Source organism: Ahaetulla prasina, chromosome 3 (assembly GCF_028640845.1).
Source record: "Ahaetulla prasina isolate Xishuangbanna chromosome 3, ASM2864084v1, whole genome shotgun sequence".
Classification (NCBI taxonomy): domain Eukaryota; kingdom Metazoa; phylum Chordata; class Lepidosauria; order Squamata; family Colubridae; genus Ahaetulla; species Ahaetulla prasina.
The window spans coordinates 143,007,417-143,029,589 of NC_080541.1; the positions used below are offsets into that span (position 1 = coordinate 143,007,417).

Below are 22,173 nucleotides of genomic sequence, written 5' to 3' on the forward strand. Positions count from 1 at the left end.
TAGTTCTGTTTCTCATCCTCTCCTACTTTTATGTGACTTATCTACCTATTTTGTTTCTCTTCCTCTCTCTTTCAACTTAAGAGTATTCCTTCCTGAGCTCTACAGCTTCAATGTAACTCTTCAGCTACCACTCCCTACTCAACCACTATCAACCAAGATGACCACATCAATGCCTTGAGTTATTTATAAATAATATAAAAAATAATAATAATACAGGTGGGATACAAATAAATAAACGTTCTACAGCTCATTCATTCTTTTGCTTCACATTCATTTTTGCCACAGAAATAGCATAGAATATAGCATAATTGATATTTAAGGGCCAGCCGAGCTGTTATTTAGTAGTGCCACTTGATTCTTCCCCCTGAATAGAATCAGGGGTGGGATTCAGCCTATTCGGACCGATCCGGGTGAGCCAGTTGCTCCAACGATCAGCTGAGAGCGAACTGGTTCGCTGTGACGATCATGTGGGCCTGCCCACCCGCCCTTGCACTATACTGACCTTTATTTTCTTTTTTTGAAGCCCAGCTGATAGGCGTGGTAGAGCGGATTACCATGCCTCAGCTGTTTTAGTCACCAGGGCTCCAGTCAAAGGTAAGTTTTAGACCGGAAGCGCGGGCTCAGCAAACCGGTTGTTACACTGGTTGAATCCCACCACTGAAGAGAATGTATGTAATTATGGAGTCACTCACAATATCTGAATTCACTCTGGGGGCAAATGTTATTTGTGCAAAAATGGTGCTAACCACTTACTACATCCTTTTGACCGTTTTCAACACTTTTCATCTTGCGGACCAAGGTAAGATAAAAGCCTGATCCAAAGGAGTTCTTTAAAAAAACAGGTGATCCTGAGCAGTGCAGCTTTCCTCGGGAAACAATGGCAATGCGATCCCCAAGGATATCTGCCTCGTCCATGTGATGGGTAGACAGTATGATGGTTCTGCCTGAGAGAAAGCAACAGATCTGTCAAACATTCATTCGGGCATTCAAGATGTCTCCTGGCATTGATGCAGAGGATTGTACAGATGTGCACACAGGAACCCTTTATCCCTGACCGCTTCATGCTATTTCAAACACTGATAATCTGCCACAGAGGATGGGACGGAGAGAATGATGCACAATGTTCACATCTCCTGAATTTTCAAATATCTAGAAGTAGGCAATCAGGAGGCACCATGGGAAATGTTGAGAACATATTGTTGGCAATATAGGTGCTCCTTGATTTAGGACTGCAATGGAGCCTGGAATTACAGTGGTAAGTGGTCACATGATTGCACCCAGTTTTTACAATCATTTTTGCCTAGGATTGCTTTCCCTGGCTTAAACACCCTATAATATTTTGATAGTGCAGAGATCAAGAGAAACTACATTGTTTTGTCCTAAAACACCAGCAGAAAAAGCTTACTGGAAGAATTTGAACATTCCAGCTGGATCTGGAAAGAATTCTGGCTTGTAGATGTCAATGGAAACTTAACATACTTATAATTTATAAACAAAAAAGACAGACTTATTGCAATCATACAAAGACCTAATCAACCACTGTAGATCATGTCACAAAAATCATATGACTGATTTCTAACAAAGTCTTTCAAGTTGGGGCTATTTCTTTGAATAAGCAAAGCAAGGTCTTCATTCTTGACTGAACTTCAGATTTTGCTAGTTCGTAACTTTATTTGTTCACACTTTAAAAAAAAAATCTAATTTATTTTTTATTGAATGCAAAAAGAAAAGAGAAGGAAAAGGCCCACAACTTATATATATATTTTTAAAAAAGATAATCTAATACAGGGGTCGCCAATCTTTCGGGCCTCAGGGACAACTAAATTCATAATTTTAAATTCCACGGACAACTAATATGATCTGCGTAATGATTGGCTGGGTGGGTGTGGCTATGTGGTCATGTGACTGGGTGAGCATGGTCAACTCGGTGTCACTCATGTCAAGGGGTCGAGGGGTGCCTTGCTGGCCTCTACTCACCCCTCCCCTCTCAGCCACTCCTCGCCTCCCCATCCAGGCTCCTTAGGGCCCCAACAGGAAGCAGTTGTTGGAGCTAAGCAGCCACCATGGGAAACAGTTGGCAAAACAGCTCAGTTCAAATTGGATCTGACTGAGAAGGAGGCTCAAAAGAAGCACCTCACTGAGGACTACAAGCATAGGCTTTCCAAGCAGAGGGAAGACTTGCAGGAGTGTAAGGCCAGATACCGGCGCCTGGAGGCTCAGCAGGCTGAGATGGTCAGCCAGTTCCAGGCCATGATGCTGTCCCACTGGAACAAGGCCCTCCAGTTCTTTGCCACCAGCAGCACTTCCCTCCAGTCTTCACCCAAAGCCCCACATCAGGAGACTGAAGCAGACCCCAAGTCAGAATTTCTTGCCCCCTCTGACCCACACAAGAAGACCCTAAAGGGGGAGATTCTCTGCAACAACACAAATGCTCATTGCACGTATCTGTCCCAGAGGGGGTAGTTTGAGGACCCCTGATTTAATGCAATATAAAAAATGCAAATAATTTTTCTGTGGACCACCAAAATTTTCTCATGGACCACCAGTGGTCCACGGACCATGAGTTGGTGACCACTGATCTAATATATATATTGTAGATTTCATTAATTTATATATATATATATATAATTTATATATATTTATTAATATATGTAGGTCTTTGGTTACACACACACACACACACACACACACACATATGTAGGGACGTGGTGGCTCAGGGGCTAGGACGTTGAGCTTGTCGATCGAAAGGTCGGCAGCTTGGCGGTTCGAATCCCTAGTGCTGCCGTGTAAAGGGGTGAGCTCCCGTTACTTGTCCCAGCTTCTGCCAACCTAGCAGTTTTGAAAGCACGTAAAAATGCAAGTAGAAAAAATAGGGACCACCTTTGGTGGGAAGGTAAGAGCGTTCCGTGTGCCTTTGGCGTTGAGTCATGCCGGCCACATGACCACGGAGACGCCTTTGGACAGTGCTGGCTCTTCGGCTTTGAAACGGAGATGAGCACCGCCCCCTAGAGTCGGCAATGACTAGCACGTATGTGCGAGGGGAACCTTTACCTTTATATATATATGTATATATAGAACTATATATATAGTTCTACAATTAAATTATGAACTAAGAAGTCAATTCACTTAAATAAAGAAATCAGTAATACAGTATAAACATTATCTCTCACCTTGTTTTCACTTCAGTTCTTGAAACATATTACCTCACAAAACTTTATTCAAAAGGTATCCTTAATATGTAAGGAAACATGTATAGCGTAAATGGTATAATTAGCTAAGCAATAAATGTCCAGTTCAGGGAAGATGGACAGGTGCTATCAAAACTCAAAAATTCACAGGGGTAATAACTTCATTAAATTAACCTGAAGTTTTATAATTAAAGTTTTATAATAGTTACAAGCTATTGTATTTGACATAATGAAATTAATGAAACTAATATTTTTGTGGTATTTTTCAGCTCAATATGTCTATTACTTTACATAATAATCCAGCATCACTTTTATTAAATGAAAAGATTACCCATTAATTTTATTCATACAAATAATAGTTTCCCCCATGGTTGAATAACCAGTTAATAATGAGGAAAGGGTCGAGTGCACCTGTCAAAACACTGCCCACATATAATTAGTTATGTCTTAACAGCCTTAGGTTTTAGACTACAAAGGCTTGTCAGCCAATAAAGCAAGACAAAATATGTAAAGTTGCACGTTAGAGACAGGTGTTATTTCCCACCTTCCCCCTTTGGTGGAGAATGTGTGACATCTTGTCATTTTTAATCACAATAAACAAACTAATGGCTTCCAGAGAGTACGCAATGCATTTGGAAATGGATGGGGGCGGGTGGGCACTGACACACCACCATAAAGTCCATGAACTTCATGATTGCTACTTTTTCATTTTAATGGGAAACCTATTTTCAGAAGGAAAATATAATTATTGGTACATAGACGATAACAGAGTTAGTTTGGTGTCCCTCAGCCCAACCCACCTCAGGTTGTTGTTGTGAGGAAAATAAGAGGAGAAAGTATGTTGAATATGTTTGCTGATTTTAGTTATATTTGTAAAAATAATAAAGTTAGGAAGAAAGAAAGGAAGGAAGGAAGGAAGGAAGGAAGGAAGGAAAGAAGGAAGGAAGGAAGGAAGGAAGGAGGCAGGCAACGAGGAGAGGAGAGAGGGAGGGAGGGAGGGAAGGAAGGAAGGAAGGAAGGAAGGAAGGAAGGAAGGAAGGAAGGAAGGAAGGAGGCAGGCAGGGAGGCAGGGAGGGGAGGAGGGAGGGAGGGAGTGAGGGAGGGAAGGAAGGAACGAAGGAAGGAAGGAAGGAACGAAGGAAGAAGAGGAGGAGAGGAGAGGAGAGGATGGAGGAAGGGAGGAAGGAAGGAAGGAAAGCTTTTTGTGCTGCTGCAGAATATAAAACATAACTCAACACCAAGTACACATACATATCCAAACTGTTATCAAGTAACTCATGCTTCATATAGTACCATATAAAGTTGTTTTAAAGCCAAGTTACTTTTTTTGAAATAAAATTACCTGAGCGGTATTTCAGAAGGAGATCCCAAATAGAGCGTCTGGAGTATGGATCCACTCCAGATGTAGGCTCATCTAGAACTACTACTTTTGCTTCACCCACAAAAGAAATGGCAATCGATAGTTTCCGTTGCATGCCACCTAAATAAGGAAAGTGGGGGGGGAGGGGGAATCTTAAAACATAGTTATACATTTTTATCCAAGCAAGAGCTACTTTAATAGAGGACAGTTTGATTTTGGGTAGCATACAAGAGAATTCACATCAAATATTTAAGTCAACTTTACAAAGTCTAGTAAAAATTCAAAGATAGTCACTTTAGCACTTGATAATATGGATGAACATGCATAAAGGTTTAGACCAGAGGAAATATGCTATAGTTCAAGATACCATATTATTCTTGTTTAGGTTTTACCATCAGACAAGCAAAGCACTGCTCTGAAATTTATTTCTCATTTGATATGTGTATTCAACATCTTTATTATAAAATACTCCGAAAGTCTTGCAGAAATACAGTCTTAATGCAGAAAAAAGAACCAATTATTGTAAACTTTTGGATAAATTATGGTTCTCCGACTTCCACACCTGACAGGTTTTGAGCCTCTTCGTTCCTTTTATGTGGTAGGCCAATGTCTTCCAGGATCTTTTCCGTTTCCAGTGTTGCCTCTGCTTTGCTTCTTCCTTTCAACTGGGCATAGAACTGGATGTGTTCTGAAACAGTAAGGCTCAAAAAAAAAAAAAAAAACCCATGGTGGCTTTAGTTGACCAAAGGAAACTAAATGAATGAATAAATGAGAACGTTGCATTTGTTGCTTTTCCTATTTCTTCAAAAATGTACAAACCCTGCTTTTTCAGGGGCAAAAGAAACAGGTATACAGTATTGACAGCAATGTCTCCAAGTGCCTTATTTGAGTGAGAGAGGGAGGGGGAGAGGGAAGGAGGGGCTTCATTAATTATGAAAGAGAAGAGAACATAATCCATCAGAAATACATTTGAGAGTAAAGGAAAGCTCTTTTGCAGCTATGGAAAGCACTTTCATAGGTTGAAGAGCATCTGTCTTGATCTGTCTAGATTGGAGACTAGAATAAGACGATAGTCAGTAGTGGGTTCCACTTACCTTCACTACCGGTTCGGAATCGGGAGCACACTCGTGCGCGGTGCTTCTGTGCATGCGCAGAAGAACCTTCTATGCACGCACAGAGCGCCCGTGATGATGTCTGGGCCACTACTGGTTCACCCAAACCAGGGGGAACCGGTAGAAACCCACCACTGATGATAGTAAATGCTAATATTGAAGTGACATTTTACCAACATCAATTGTATTTAATACAAATAGAAGCTGTCTGGTGTGGCACAACAACCAAACAAGACAGGTACAGACATCAATGGATAGTTAGGACTGCAAAAAAAACAACCAATTGCAACCAGCCTGCCTTCCATTGAGGATCTATGTATACTGCACAAACCAGGAAGAGGGCTGAGAAAATATCTACAGACACCTTACATCCTGGATACAATCTATTTCAACATCTCCCCTCATGACGCCACTGTAGAGCATTGCATGCCAAAACAATCAGACACAAAAATAGTTTTTTCCCCATGCCATCACTCTGCTAAACACATAATTCCCACAATACTGTCTTGCTTCTCATCCTTTCTCATCCTCTCATCTTTCTTACTATCTTTTCCTATTGATTTCTTATGATTTATCCATTGTTGTTTGTAATTTATGATTAATGATTGTAACTAGTGGCATGGTGTCACAATCCAAGCCTCACCTTTTGTAAGTGAACTAATGTCACACAAATGTATAGAAAGGGCAGAACGCGTATCATTATCTAAGACCTGCTATCTTGCAGATTTTGATCTGCCCCTTATATCATGGCACCTTATAGCATTTTACTGACAAAACCAAGGCTTCCTAGAGAACTTTGAAACACATTTCTATTACCACTTACTGATTGAACAAGATGTTGTTTTGGGGGCACATGCCTAAACTCTGCTGGATGGAATCAATGTGTATTTGGTTGTCCATTCCATCAATCAATATTGTTCCAGATGTAGGTGGGAAAAGACCTGTAATGATAGACCTAGACAAAAAAAAGACCACTAAAAGGAATCAGATACTTGAATAAAGAATATTGGATTTATATCATGATAATATAATAATTGCAAATAACAATTAAATTACATCTATTATTACCATTAATTTCAGATAAATGGAGACCACAGAGGCCATTAACTGGTGCCTGAGATCTCTGGAGACACTCAAATGAACACAATGCAAAAGTGAATGAATTAGTATGTTTTTGATAAGACCTTTAATCTCCCTCCCTCCCTCCCTCTCTCTCTCTCTTCCCCCCCCCCTCCTGGAAAGCAATTATCTTAAATTCAAAGCCATCTTCCTACTGACTGAAGATGATATCCATATACCTAATAAGTTTAAGATGGGGTGTGCAAAAATACCTGTTAATACTAAAGGGCTTCTAATGATATGTTGGTTTGTTTTTAAATAAAAATACATATTCTCTTCTTACCCTGTATTTTAAAAAAATATTGTTCCTGTATTGAAATAGGGAATTAGTCTGACTTGGGCTTTAAAAAGAGAGAATGGCCTGGCATTAATTGGGAGAACTAGAGAAGCAGTGCAGACCTGATTAAACATTTCATTTTTATGATGTTTTTCATTTTTTAAAAGCCTTTTTATTTCTTTAAATGCTTCCCAACCTTAAATTCTCCATGGGACAAGGACTACCTAGCTGTGTATATGCATATTCAAAAACAAAGTCTTTTATTTCAGAATACCAGAAGAATTTTTAAAGTGACTTCATCATCTTCAAATATTTGAAGGGCTGTCATACCAATGATGAGGAAGATTTATTCAATGTTGCATAAATAATTTTCATCTAAGGCAGCAGGTTCAAATGGCAAGACAGGGTTTTGATAGAACTTTGGGAAGAAATGAGCAACTTCAGAGTGGTACAGGTTACCTTGAAGTATGGTAGACTATTAGCAAAGATAGATGCTACTTATTAAGGATGTTGCACAGGCAGATTTCCTCAACTGTAATAGCAAGAACAGAGACTAGATGACCTACTTCCATCTCTATGTTTCTATGAAAACTGACAGATGTAGCTGTACTGCAATGTCCACAGTTTTTTGCAATGTTGACTTGGCCACAGTACACCAAAATTCCTCAGGAAGAAACCTAGCGGCATTGGGAAATTAAAGCCAAAAAAATGTTTGTCCAGACTCCTGAGAAACAATGCACCTGGAACTCTTGTAGGCCCAAAGGCCATATCAACATTGTGATTTCATTGCTTTTTCAGCTTTTCCAGACAAAATACTCTCCATCTCTTTGAGCGCAAGACCTGACCCCAGGAAAATGTTGCTCTTCCAGAGAAACATCTGCTTTTGTTTCTTCTATTTCATATTTATTAGGCATTTCCTTCTCCCAGGACTTTGCCTATTTTAGAACAATCTTTTTTTCTTCTCCTCTTCCTTCAGACTGTAGCTGAAGTACATAAACTGACATCATAATTCACAATGTTTGAGATAGGAGAACAGGATCAACCTATTCCTAGGGACAAAGGTACTAACTACATTGGAAATGTTTGTTCCTGGGTCTAAATTCCAGGTAGCTCCAGGGAATAAGTTTATGCCTATGCAAATTTAGTATACATTTGAACATTTAAATTGTCAAGCAAGGAGGCTAGGCTGCAATATCAAACAGGTACCAGGTCCCCTTGACTAATCTGGGTCAGGTTGGGTTCAAAATTTTATGCAAAGAATCCTAACTGTTTCATTTAATTTTACAAAATGATCAGATATAATTTATTTCTAGCTGAAAATGTCCATTTATACCCTTCAAGCTTTATTTGAAGAGAAAGTCAGAAGACCTCCAAGGTCCTTTCCAACCGGATTGTTCTACGTTAATTAAAACACAGAATAACAAAATATATTTTGACTCATTGGGCAAACAGCTGTTTAGAAGCACTTTTGATTGAAAAGACTATTCTGAATCAATATGTCAGCTGACATTCACACAGATTTAGAGGGAATGTAGCTAAATATAACATTCCCACAAGGGATTAAACACAACTGTTGGTGGGGCTTACACTTTTTTTTCCTTTTGCTTTCAGCTGAGCATACTCAATGCAATGACTATTTTAGGTTATTTATTTGCCTTTTGAGTCGATGAAGAATTTAAGTCAGCTAATGAGGAAGCCTTTGAAAGCAAGTGAAATTAGCAGGAAGTACAATCAGAGCAGAAAGGTATTGGCAAAATTAAACCCCATCATCACAAGCAAAGTTAATGAAATTTGTCATTCCATTATTATATGAATTTGCTCAGTGCATAATGCTCAATTTTATCATATTTTGTATAGGAGTCAAGCACAATCTTCCTGTGAAGCTATGCATCATTTCAGAATGTTAAATGAAATCTAAGCAGAGATCAGATGCCCAAATATTATTTCTTGACCTGATGTGTACCCACCATTAAGTCTGCCTATTTTGTCCTATGTTCAAAACAATATACATACAGTAATAATATCTTCCAATTTCCTCAACAACAACCCTTTAAAGTAGAGTGAGATAAAAGATAAGTGGCTTGCCACATACTGAGTTTTCACAGCTGAGGATCCTCCAATTCTAGTCCAATGACTTAACTGTTGGCTTCATATCAATCTTTTTTTTTTTTTTGAAAGCCAGGCTGACTTACATAACAGTTGTCTTTCCAGCACCATTATGGCCAAGGAAAGCCGTGATTTGGCCCTCGTAAAAGGTAACAGTCATTCCATCCACTGCTGGCTTGGAACAATTGGGGTAGATCTTCACCAAATTCTGGATGCTCACACCGGACTTTAAACCAGAGGGCTCCACTTCAAAATATGGATTTGCTTGAAACAAAGAAAAATCTATTTTAAAAGTGAGAGGCAAGCTCTGTGGTTACAATTCTTAGACAGCCAAGTCATTTATTAACAGCAGTGATCACATTACTTAAGTATAATGAATTACAAATTCTAAAGCAGCACATATATTTTTTGTTCTTACTGTATCACATTAAGCTGGAAATGAAACCAGACCCACAGACTGATTGTGTGCATGCCTGTGGTAACTATCAAATAAAGTAACACAGATCACTTGCAACTGACACAATGTTTATGAATTCTGTCATCATCTTTCTGTCCAGTTTTGCCACTGCATATACAATGGTGAGCCTAGTTCACTTAATTCCTTTAGTGGGTATCTCAAATTTGGTGATATCACCAGAAGGTACTTTTAGATAAAACTTCAGAACTTCAGAAGTGGGACTAAGATTAAAAACGGTGGCTAGGTTTCCACACAGAATTTTTAAAAAGAGGCCATATTGCTTAACTGCCAATCTTTAGAGAAATTACAGGATAATGTCATTTGGTGAAATTCTCCTTTTGCCAATGCAAATAATTTTCCACAGCTAATATATGGAAAGCAGGGTTACCTCTGTCACAGGGAAAACAAAGTTGCCTCAGTCAGCAGGTTTATGGACACAATTAAAGAAATTACAAATGCGTTTTTTAAATTAATAGGGAGAGAATAGGCATTGGACTTTTTATTTTCCAGTATCATGAAATTGCTTTGCAGCAAGATGTGTGGCAAATTTAATAACAAACCTCAATGCATAGATAAAGCTATGCAGCAATGTAGAAAGAAACTTGTCCAGTCTGGATTGTATTAAGTAATTGCAAATGAATAATGGACCATTTAACTACAGCCTTTGCACAGAGCAATTTAAAAGGGATGCTATGTTGCATCAGTCTTTGAAGAAAGCAGGGGTGATCTGTAACAATCTAGGAACCTGGCATGAAAACAAGTCATCTGTCCAGATGGATTTTCTTCTTTCTACAAAAGCGACTGCAAGAAAGCTCTGTAGTTTAAAATAACATTTTCCTTTTTGTCTTACTGGGAGAAAACCATTGTTGTTCAGCAGGGTAGACCAAGGCTACAGTTTTCCTTTTGTCTCACTTCATCCTGGCTGTCCAAATGCTGAGCTCATAAAAGTGTTATTTTAAATGTCACCCTGGGAAGTATTTTATTTCATTCAGAGCCAAAAAAACAGACTTTAAAGTAAATAATCTCATTGGGTATATGTAAAGATGTAAATTGGAATTTGTTGATTTAGGATTATCCAAATTACCACAGGATTTGTGCTAAATTTCTGCAAAGATTGTGTAGCATCGTAAGAGTCTGGGGATGCTACATCTAAGGGTATCCCACTCTACTGCTTGAGCCCTTGGCTGGAACTTTCATTGACTTCCAATTTTATAACAAAAAAGCTATTGGAAGTTAATGTCTAAGATGGTCCAGGGGATGGTGGAGAATAGCATATATTGTTTCATAACAATGCAATTAAAAGTGAAGGAACAGCACAGGTGATGGGTTATCTAGTTTTCAAGGAATGGACATTAGATGTTGAGGAGCACAGTCCAAATGAAACTTCCAGATGTCAGGAAAAACTATTAGCACCTTTCCGTTCCAAAGTTTGAATAAAGAGTAGGCATTTCAATCTGGCCTAAAATCTAGAATTTACATTTATGTGAGGAGGAACCATGGGCCAAATTAGCAATTAGGACTGCACAATGGGTTCTAATTGGAGAACAAATCAGATTTTTTCAGTTGAGGCCTATGTTATGCAAGCCACTGTCCTGTTTCTTCTAATAGACATATGATCACCCCTCTGTGCAAAAGGCAGATAGATTATCTACCAGAAATAACTAAAGGACTAGTATTAAATCAATTTGATGTTATCTATTTAATATCTATGAAAACAATTAAGGCAACTTAAATCAAGATTTGTAATATAAATAATTTAATATCTCAGTGCATAATCTCCTATTAAGCTACTAGGTTATTTGCTTGGATTTGGCTTACATTATGGTGATTAATCATCATGACTAATACAACAAACTATAATTAAAACAAGTATTGGTTTGGCATAAAATTGCACTCTGCCAATTCCTCTCTGTCTTGTGCATCTTGCATTAGTAAGTATTGTGCTGAATGCATCATAACTAATATTTAAATTTCAGCAAAATTCCATGGGGCAAATATAACACGAATAATTCAGTTTTTAACAGTCATCTAAATTAATCACTTAATATATGTTAATAATATACATATGTAAGATCCTATGCAGTTTAATGTGCATGTATGTGTGTGTATGTGTGTATAAATAAAATTCTCTAAGATTCTGCTTTCTTCAGTCTCAATATAGGAAAATAAACAGATAAGCAAGTCAAGTCAGGGAAAGTTAAATGACACTATTTTTCAGATCTCATACTATGTTTTAAGAAATTCCTTTATCCTATAAGCTGTTTACATCTCCAAGCTGAAAAAGGAGAATATGAGGTATTTATACCAAGTATATTTATATTTATGCAAAGTAGGCCAGCTTCTGTAACATTTTCAGAACTTGCAAGACATTTGGAGTTGATAAGATGGTGCTAGGAGGAGTGGGTAAAATGATCTTTGCTTTTTGACAGGGCTGATCTTTTTGAAGGATTGTCTGCTTTTGTTCATCCATCATCAGAACTGAAATCCTGATGAACCAAAATGGATCTGGTTTATGTCAAGTCTTTCAAGGAGATTCTTTCTTGTTGGATTGACCATCTTGTCACCAAGTGTAGAAGCCTCAACTCAACTAAAACAAAACAGGCTCAGGGCACACAAATCTTAATGCTTATAACTGTAATTTCAATTTAAAGTAGAAATATAAACATACAATTCTTATATCAGTAGATATAAGAGGGGCCCCAACCATATCTACTAATATAAGAATTGGGCTGCATACAAATTTAAATTGTTATGGTGGTTACATAGGAAGCCAGATGTTTAGACTGGGTTTGGCATTTTTCCCCACTTACTGAATCCTTTCCAAGGACCTGGGATAATCAACTGTTGTTAAATAATATTACACATATTACTTTTCTTTGCATAGTCAGCCAGATGTTTAGACTGCATTATTATTATTCAGCAGTATAGATCTCTTAGGCAAAGTTATATACATCTAGTAAATGCCTAACAAAAATAATAATACAATAGTTACAAATAATAGGTAATCTTTTGAACATAGTTGAATATCATTTAAAGCAGCACTATTAATACTGAGCTACCCACTAAACGGCAGAAATGGTACAATTTTTACAACCTGTAGACTTTTATTACTAAAATTTATTTTAAAACCAGCTATCATCATTCTCAAAAATGTGGCCCTTTTTTCTTCACATGCTTATACTACTTTTTTTTTTTTAATGATAAAAATAAGTAGTATAAACATGTGAAGGAAAAAAAACACACACCCCCCCAGATGTAGCCAAGATCAGGAAAACTTTATTACATGTTTCTCTCAACAATATAAAATGGCCTAGAGATACGTTCGTGCTCGTAGAATTGTTTTTTTTATATTTGGCTTGCAAGCAAATATGAACTACTGAGTAATAATCTTTTTGGTGCTTGATCTGACCCTTCCACAATGCACTTTTTTTAAAAAAAACCTTCTATTTTTCCATCACTGCCTGTAGCTATTCACACACATGCACAAAACAACAAAAGGACTAGCAACAAGGAAATATATTAAAGTTTATGTAATAGAAATGGAGTTGTGATTATTGCACTTAGTTTCTTACTAGGAATGTGATCTTTGTCTTTTGCCTCTGTTGTCTCAGGTTTCCCCTGCTCCTTGCAGTCTTTTTTCCCTTTGTGTTTACATTTCTTTTCTTTACCATCCTCCTGCCTCAGGCTGTCAGTCTTGTTCTCTTCCAGGACAGGCTCAGCAGCCATGTTTTTTCTCACCTCTTCATCTCCAGCCTTTATGTCATCGACACCTTCTTTCTCGGGATCTTTTTCCAGGTTAATTAAGAATCAAATTATTGAAAGGTAACCAAAGCCAAGTACGAAGGCAACAATAAAAGTTATTGTTGGTTTTTATAGACCAAGGTATTTAAATTATGAAGACATTAACATATTACACAGTTAAAAACATCAACATCAAATAAAACTAAAACATGCATGAAACGTATATTAAAATATTGCAGCCTTGAGTCCCTTATTTTATTTACCGGTACTTCTGGAATCTCCTTTAAACTCTACTGTTGAAAAGTGGTGGCACAATTTATCGTTTGGAGGTAGGATATATGTTAAAACTACAGGTAATCCTTAATTTACAACCACAATGGAGCCCCAAATTTATGTTGCTAAGTGAGACATTTGTCAAGCTTTGTCCCAATTTACAATCTTAACATAACATATCATATCATATCATAACATAACATAACATAACATAACATAACATAACATAACATAACATAACATAACATAACATAACATAACATAACATAACATAACATAACATAACATAACATAACATAACATAACATAACAACAGAGTTGGAAGGGACCTTGGAGGTCTTCTAGTCCAACCCCCTGCCCAGGCAGGAAACCCTACACCATTTCAGACAAATGGCTATCCAACCTTTCTTAAAAATTTCCAGAGTTGTAGCATTCACAACTTCTGGAGGCAAGTTGTTCCACTTATTGATTGTTCTGTCAGGAAATTTCTCCTTAGTTCTAAGTTGCTTCTCTCCTTGATTAGTTTCCACCCATTGCTTCTTGTCCTGCCTTCAGGTGCTTTGGAGAATAGCATTTCTTGCCACAGTTCTTAAGTAAATCATTGCAATTGTTGAGTTAGTAACACGATTGTTAAGTGAGTTTGCTTTACCCATTGACTTTGCTTGTCAGAAGGTCACAAAAGATGATCACATGATCCCAGGACACTGCAACTGTCATAAATATGAATCAATTGCCAAGCATCTGAATTTTGATCAGGTGCCCATGGGGACGCTGTAACGGTCGTTAAGTGTGAAAAAGAATCATAAGTCCTTTTTTCTAGTCATGTCGTAACTTTGAATGGTCACTAAATGAACTGTTGTAAATCAAGGACTACCTGTATAGTGCAAGTCCTGTAATTTATCAGTGATTAATGCCAACCTTCTGACTTTCTTACCAGTACAGAAGAAGATTCTATCTTAAATATATATTAAACTAACTTCTGTGGAATTAAGTAGAACACAGGCAGATTAATATTCAGGAAGATATTATTTAATGCTAGGAAATGGGAGTGGGAAATAAACTGTGAATCAGCAGTAATTGTTATCTAAAGACAGATCATCCAACAATCTGGACAACTACATTTTGTTCTACCTGAGTTTTCCACCATTTTTCAAGGGCAGGGCATTTCAACTATGTTTTAATCAATCTTATAGTGCCAATCATAAAGAGACTCAAAAAAAACAACACTTCTAAGTAATTAGCTAATAAATAAAGGATATTACATTATCTCATCAATGTCTTAAAATTTTTTGCCTAAATTATTTTCAGTAATTTATAGTGTGGCAATATTTATTTAATAGGCACATAAAAAGCAGAGCTAGGTATTTGGGATGCTGAAGCAATTCCAAACCCTCATTGTGGAAGAAGTATCATTTTAAAAGGTTACAAAAACTTTGCAGGGTTGAGATCTACAGAAATATCCACTGCTTTTGTCATTCTTGCATGTCCAATATATGTTCAGTAGGAAAACAACAATCAGGTGAGAATGCAACAAAATAAAAACTCCTCTGAAAAGGAAAAATAGTGCTGCCTCTTTCAATTTGACCCTAACATGTGTAAAGACTGGGAAAATGCTGAGGAGAGAGATTTTGGTGTTTGCACGAAGGATTAGCTCTTGGCTGGTCCAGAAGTATCTTTCATCTGCTGAGAATTGGATGCAAATAGCCTGGAGGGGCTGCCGAAGTGTAAGAGTGATGAGTAGAATGGCCATATGAAGAACAAACGTTGTCTTAACTATTCTGTGATACAGCAGCTCCCAAATGCTTGTACATTTTTTCAGGTGATGAAATAATGTCAGGTTTTTCTTAATTAACTGAATAAGAGTTGGAAGGGACCTTGGAGGTCTTCTAGTCCAACCCCTGGCTCAGGCAGGAAACCCTATACCATTTCAGACAAATGGTTCTTCATAAAAAGATCCATTGTTGGAGCATTCACAACTGCTTGGAAGCAAGTTGTTCCACTGATTAATTGTTCTAACTGTCAGGAAATTTCTCCTTAGTTCTAGGTTGCTTCTCTTCCTTGATTAGTTTTTGTTCATTGCTTCTTGTCCTGCCTTCAGACGCTTTGGAGAATAGCTTAACCCCTTCTTCTTTGTGGCAACCCCTGAGATATTGGAACACTGCTATTGTGTCAACTCTAACCCTTCTTTTCAATAAACTAGACATAGCCAATCCCGGCAACCATTCTTTTAAAATATATTTGTTACGTTTGCCTCTTTAATTGAGAACAGGAACAGAGTTTTATGCATGGATGTAAATGAGCTCGAACATTTATATGTTCTTCTTGAACATATAAATGGTCTGAAAAAAAGTACTGTGATTAGTTGATGGAGAGATAGCTGGATTGCATCACTGTCAAGGAGTTTACAGTCATACCATCCACCTATCTGAACAGATGTCATCCCATCTGTTCATGACAAGAATGGCAACTTTATCGGGTCTAGTGTAACTGGACTGCAAAAACCTGGATGATTACTATATGGAAGCAAAGCTAGACAGAATACCCTAAATTGCAGCTCAGGTGCAGTAGTCCTAAATTTATCAGATTCTTAACTTACCATATTTTTCGGTCTATAAGATGCACTTTCCCCCCCCCCAAAAGTGGGTGGAAATGTCTGTGCATCTTATAGAGAGAATGTTGCTGAAGCCACATCCACCCGCCAGGTCCCCACCGTTCAGCTGTTTTCAGCCTCCGCGTGCCCCAGTTTTGGCCTCTGCATATTCCGTTTTCAGCCCGTTCCAGGTGGTGGGGATTGTCGCCATTCGCTACCGCCATTGGCAATAGGTGGTGATTGTGCCTGGAATGGGCTGAAAATGGGATGTGCGGGGGCTGAAAACGGGGCATGCAGAGGTGGCGATAGGCGGCGGCAACCCCTGCATCCTGGAACAGCTGATCAGCAATATTCTGGGAGGCTGATCCTGCAAAATCAGGTTGTGATAATGTGCTGAAGCTGGCCAGGCTGCTTGCTGTTTGCTGCAAGGATGCTAGCCAGATGAATACCAATGGATGCTGGGAGGCAGAGGCAGATTTTTTTTCTTGTTTTCCTCCCCAAAAGCTAGGTGCGTCTTACGGTACACAGCTTCTTATAGTGCAAAAAATACGGTAATAATTTTTCTTTTCTTTTCCCCATTGTTTTCCCCTTCTGTAGTAGGTCTTTTATTATCAATTAAAATGGTACAAAATAATTATTTGATCTTAATAATATTAGTTGCTTGTGGATTTTTATTTCTTTTTAAATGAAACATTTTTATTGGGGATTTAACAAAATAATAATACGATATTCTATCTAAAGATTATTTCTGCAAGGATGACAAAATTGTGGGCAGAATGTGACATATCAATCTGTTTTCATGTTTCATATTACCTTTCACTGCTAAGAAATAAAAAAATGTCTGATTATTTACAAATTGTTTCTATGCAACTCCATGCAGGAAATGTAGGAACCTTTGAAGCTACTTTCAGCACAGCCTTTTGTTGCAAGCCTACTCTTTGGAACAGCCAACTGCCCCCACCTTGTGTTTTAGAAAAGCCATTAAAACCTGGCTTTAAAAAGAAAAAAAAGGCCTGAGACAGGATGTAGTATTAGGTTAGGATCTCCACCTTAGATTATATTTGGATGTTTTTGCTTCAGGTGGCCTCACTCTCTTATATAAAAGTAGTAATAGAAGCAGTAGTAGTTGTTGTTGTAGGTAACTTATATAGAAGTCTATTTCATGTTGGTTGTTGAAGACATAAAAAAGAGACAGTAAACCTTCTCATGTATGTTTTATGTTCTACTTCTGATTGCATATATGTTATATAGTGTTTATGCTGTGAGATGCCCAGATTCAAGTTGAAGTCAGGCAGCATCTAATTTGAAATAGATTTTAAAAATTGCCATGCAGCTCAAAATGAGCATGACTCGTTTTTTAGTACTAGGTTAAGACATGAGCCAACCTGTCAGCTGAACTGGTGTAGCTCCTATGTTGAAAATGTGTGGAAAATTTGGTTCATCTCTGAGGTGGGGAAAATGCCAGAAGCTTCCTGAGATGCTGACATTTTTAATTCTGGCTTGATTTTTAAAATTTTAATTTAATTTAAATGGGTTTTAAATTTTTGTAATTTTATGGGTGTAATTTGTATTTTAAATTTTTTGACAAATTGAATAAGTTTTTTAAGGGTTGTTTTTTAATAATTGTATGTGTCTGTGTTTGTATTTTATTTGGTTGTTCACCGCCCTGAGTCCTTCGGGAGAAGGGTGGTATACAAATTAAAATATTATTATTATTATTATTATTATTATTATTATTATTATTATTATTATTATTATTATTATTATTATTATTATTATTATTATTATTATTATTCTAGCTAGCCTGGTACCAGTCGAGTTAAAAACAAAGTCATTTTCACAAATTTAGCACCTGTCATAATAATCCATAATTGTCAACTATTTCCAGACAAATTGAAAGGAAAACCATGATTTGCAGGCTCCTTGTTTATTTCAGCAGAATTCAGAAAAATTTGTGACAGAAGACTGACACATTCTCCAGCAACATGCTAAGAATAGCCGGCCACTCAAGAATTCAAAGCCACCTGCAAATATTCCCACTACATGTCTGAGTCTAATCTTTTTTATGATTCCCAGAAACGAAGGCAAACGTATGTTCACTTCTTAATGAATTAATGGCTCAAAATATTTCCGAACGTTAGTTTTCCGCATAACTCACCATCGGCAATTGTTCTTTTCTCAGTCTTTGGGTGTCCTGACCCAAACCAATAAGATTGCTGGAAAGGGAAATTCCAAGATCGAGGAATTCCATAGTCTCCTGAAATAAAAACAGATTGGTTGGATGCAAGAAGCTTCGTTTTACATTTTGCTATAGGGAGAACTCAGCAATGCAAATCATACTATTAAATAATTATTCGATGTGTCATTAGTATCAAACATTACAAGTTTCAAGAAGCATGCCCAACCACCACAGAACCCAAGACCAATTGCAGTCCCTGAGGGGTGCTTTTTCCAAATAAGAAGGAAAGACGAATAAATGCATTTAAATGTGGTTCAAGATTATATTTATTTTTGAAATGCATACTCTAATTAAAAATTAGAGCTACACAGTCTTTAGTAAATAGGATCTAAATGCCAGAAACCCTAAGGCAAACTGTGGAATAAGGATTTCACAGTTCACTTTATTAGTTTTTGCCTCCTGATGTCTTTTAGATGTCATGAATTTGTAATTCTTCAGCCAATACAGGCAGTCCTTATCTTATGACCGCAATGGAGCCCAAAATTTCTGTGGCTGATTTCTGTTGTTAATGTTGCCCCATTTTACTATCTTTCTTGCCACAGTTGTTAAGTGAATCACCACAGTTGTTAAGTTAGTAACATGACTCTTAAGTGAATCTGCCTTCTCCATTGACTTGCTTGCCAGAAGGTTGCAAAAGGAGATCACATGACCCCCACGACACTGCAACCATCATGACTCAGCTGCCAAATATCTGAATTTTGATCATGTGACCATGCGACAATGGTTGTAGGGGTGAAAAACAGTCATAAGTCACTTTTTTCCAGTGTGGTAACTTCAAACTGTCACTAAACAAACTGTTGTAAGTTAATGATTACCTCTACTCCTAATATCAGTAAGATACACTTGGAATAAGTCAGCTGGAGAGGGTGCTCTAATTGGAACAGATTCCTTGGAGTAGACATATTGTGACAAAACATCATGGATATGTTAAGGGAAAATAAACTAATGTATTAATTTTAATAGGTCTCAACAATTTTTCTTCTTTAGCAAAGGGAGGAAGTTATTTGGAGTTTCGAGGACCTGACACGAAATGTGGGGGATCAGAATAGAGAAACTTGACAAACTACCAATTTTAATTCAGGGGCTCATGAAACTTGAGTCACCTCTCCTTTCGGGACAGCACTTAACATTACTAAAGCTTATATCTTGTAATGGTGATCTTCATCAATATCTCTACAGAAGAATGTTCTCTTTACTGTTCTTTGAAGCAAAAGAAAGCCTCTTGCTGCTTCTACCACAAAGACAAACAAGAGTTTCTTGAGCTGCGACAGACTGCAGTTTTTTTAAAATACTTCTCCCCCCATCCCACTTTTTAACTTGTGCTTCAGAAACCACCAAATGCTGGTTTTGGAAAACTGCCTAAGCTGAAAGTGAATGGTAAGGTGTGAGCTTTCATTCTACAGATAAGATCTTTTGTGGGTCTTTGTTTTGGCTCTTCAACTCCTATAATATGTGACCAGACAAGTTTCTTTAACTATGGGGAAATCCAAGTTTCTGTTCTTCAAAGAGACATCTTTAAGCATTCACTCAAATAGAAAGAAAAGATACAAGTTGAATTAGTAAATAAAATAAATGCATATTGACTAATATAAGAGTGATCCCTGCAGCTACTCATACGCTCTTTTGCACAACCTGAGAAGATTATAAGAAGAGATACCACAACCACATCTCAAAAGGACCTCATTACTTCCCATAGGGGCTTTGAACTGTCTAGCCACCACTTTTTAGGGGCCTGTCCCTGATCCTCTGGTACACTCCTGTATTAATGTTGTAAGGAATCTCCTACGTTATATTATAATCCTCTTTTTGAGAGGTGGTAGCTTGCCAACTGAACTTTGTTTAATTGACAATGCCCCAACGGTTAAAAAAAAAATCTACTGCAAGGTTTACATAAATTCTTTAAATAGAAAGCGCCAGTCAAACCCACCAGATGTAGGAGATGATTCTGTTTTTGTCAGCAACTACTATAAAAGAGAAACAAGATTCATTCCACAAAAGATTCTGAATCTATTTTGAAAGATTCTTCATCTTCTGGAAGACAAATTAATGAAACCTTTGTCTAATTGGGCAATCAACAAATAGAAGCCTTGCAATTCTAAGCCCATATGTTTTGTCAAATGGCTTAAAGCCATTGTATTACACGTGTAATGGATTGTCCATGCTGCCTAAGATTAGTAGAAATTATAATCCAATACATACAGAGGGCATGAGAGTAGATAACATAACATCATAGCAGTGGTGAAATTCAAAATTTTTTACTAGCGGTTCTATGGGCATGGCTTGGTGGGCATGGTGTGGCTTGGTGGGCATGGTTTGGTGGGTGTGGCAGGGGAAAGATACAGCAAAATCTCCATTCCCACCCCACTCCTGGGGGAAGGATATTGCAAAATCTCCATTCCCACCCCCACTCTGAGACCATCCAGAGGTGGCATTTGCCTGTTCTCCAAACTACTCAAAATTTACGCTACTGGTTCTCCAGAACCTGTCAGAACCTGCTGGATTTCACCCCTGCTTCAGAGGCCAAGATATTTTGAAATATAATTTTATAAAAAATCTTGATGAATTGCTTGTTGCTAACACAAAGCTTAAACCCTACCATTTGGCAATAGACTTTAAACATTTCAAGGTATCTTAACTGTAAGTAACTGTAAGATCTTTTATCCCAAAATACAGTATAAGCGTAATGGTATGGATTCAAAGATGTCACTCCCATTAGGGGAGGGAGAGGGGAGAGGAAGACAGGATCCCACTTCCTATTATGGTCCCACTTCCATTACGGTCTTCAATGCCATATCCTATATTGTTCTCAAAGGTCCTCAGGTCCATGAAGCAGGTTTTCACAAGAGGAAAAAAATATATCTGCATTTAAAATGAAAGGCAGGCAAACCTTTTTCCATGAAGAGAAGTTAGGATTTAAGGCTCTGACTAAACCTGAAGTGTCAGAATAATTTCACATCTGAAAACAGGAAATATCAATATCTATATGATTCTACATATTTAGCCCTTCTAGAGAACCTTCCTGAAAATAGCTAAACCATGTTAGAAACATTCCTGACAGAATCTGAGAGCAAGAATCTGACTAGAGGAGAGAAGGAGAATAAGGAGCAAGCCTATTGAATAAGCTGATATCTGTCACATAACTTTGCATTTATCTTCATTGTATTTGATTAGACAAATTCTGAGACATGAGATATTTAGTCTTGTTGGTTCTCAGATGTGTGAAAGCAGCAGAGATAAGTTTTTACCCTTGAGCAGAAAAAAATCCATACAACAATAGACTACATTGTTGGTCATACCTGGGAAGACATTATCCAAGTACCAAGCAAGCAATCCATAGACAAAGCCATCAAAAACCATTATCACCATAGACAACAAGAAACTGTATTTATCTCCTTCCAGTGGGCTACTTCGGATATTATTCCACTGTAATCCAAGTCCTTGCTCTTCATAACGTGACAAATATTCTGTACCGAACCCAAAAGCCACAGGTGAAAGGAAGCTCTGGAAGAAAGAGACAAATGATCTGAGTTTATTACTAATGAGTTATCTTGACTGCAGGAGGGTTATGACCATTTGTTCAGTGACCATTCAAAATTACAACAGAACTGAACAACTAATACTTACAACTAGTCCTTAAGAGTTTCAGCCATTGAAACATCCCCATGATCACAAACTGGGCACTTGGCACCTAGCTCACAATTACCACATCAC

The 22,173-nt window shown here is 37.6% G+C and overlaps 1 protein-coding gene across 1 annotated transcript in view; it reads right to left on the minus strand.

The window, feature by feature from the left end:
- Positions 1–22,173, minus strand: part of ABCA4 (ATP binding cassette subfamily A member 4) — a 135,903-nt gene that overhangs the window by 48,242 nt on the left and 65,488 nt on the right. The window contains exons 16-23 of the mRNA XM_058177590.1: positions 21,759–21,963; positions 18,382–18,480; positions 13,192–13,404; positions 9,249–9,426; positions 6,484–6,615; positions 5,111–5,250; positions 4,531–4,668; positions 754–944 (exon numbers count right to left, since the gene is read on the minus strand). Of these exons, the coding sequence (XP_058033573.1) occupies positions 754–944; positions 4,531–4,668; positions 5,111–5,250; positions 6,484–6,615; positions 9,249–9,426; positions 13,192–13,404; positions 18,382–18,480; positions 21,759–21,963 (1,296 nt within the window). The remainder of the gene's footprint in view (positions 1–753; positions 945–4,530; positions 4,669–5,110; positions 5,251–6,483; positions 6,616–9,248; positions 9,427–13,191; positions 13,405–18,381; positions 18,481–21,758; positions 21,964–22,173) is intronic.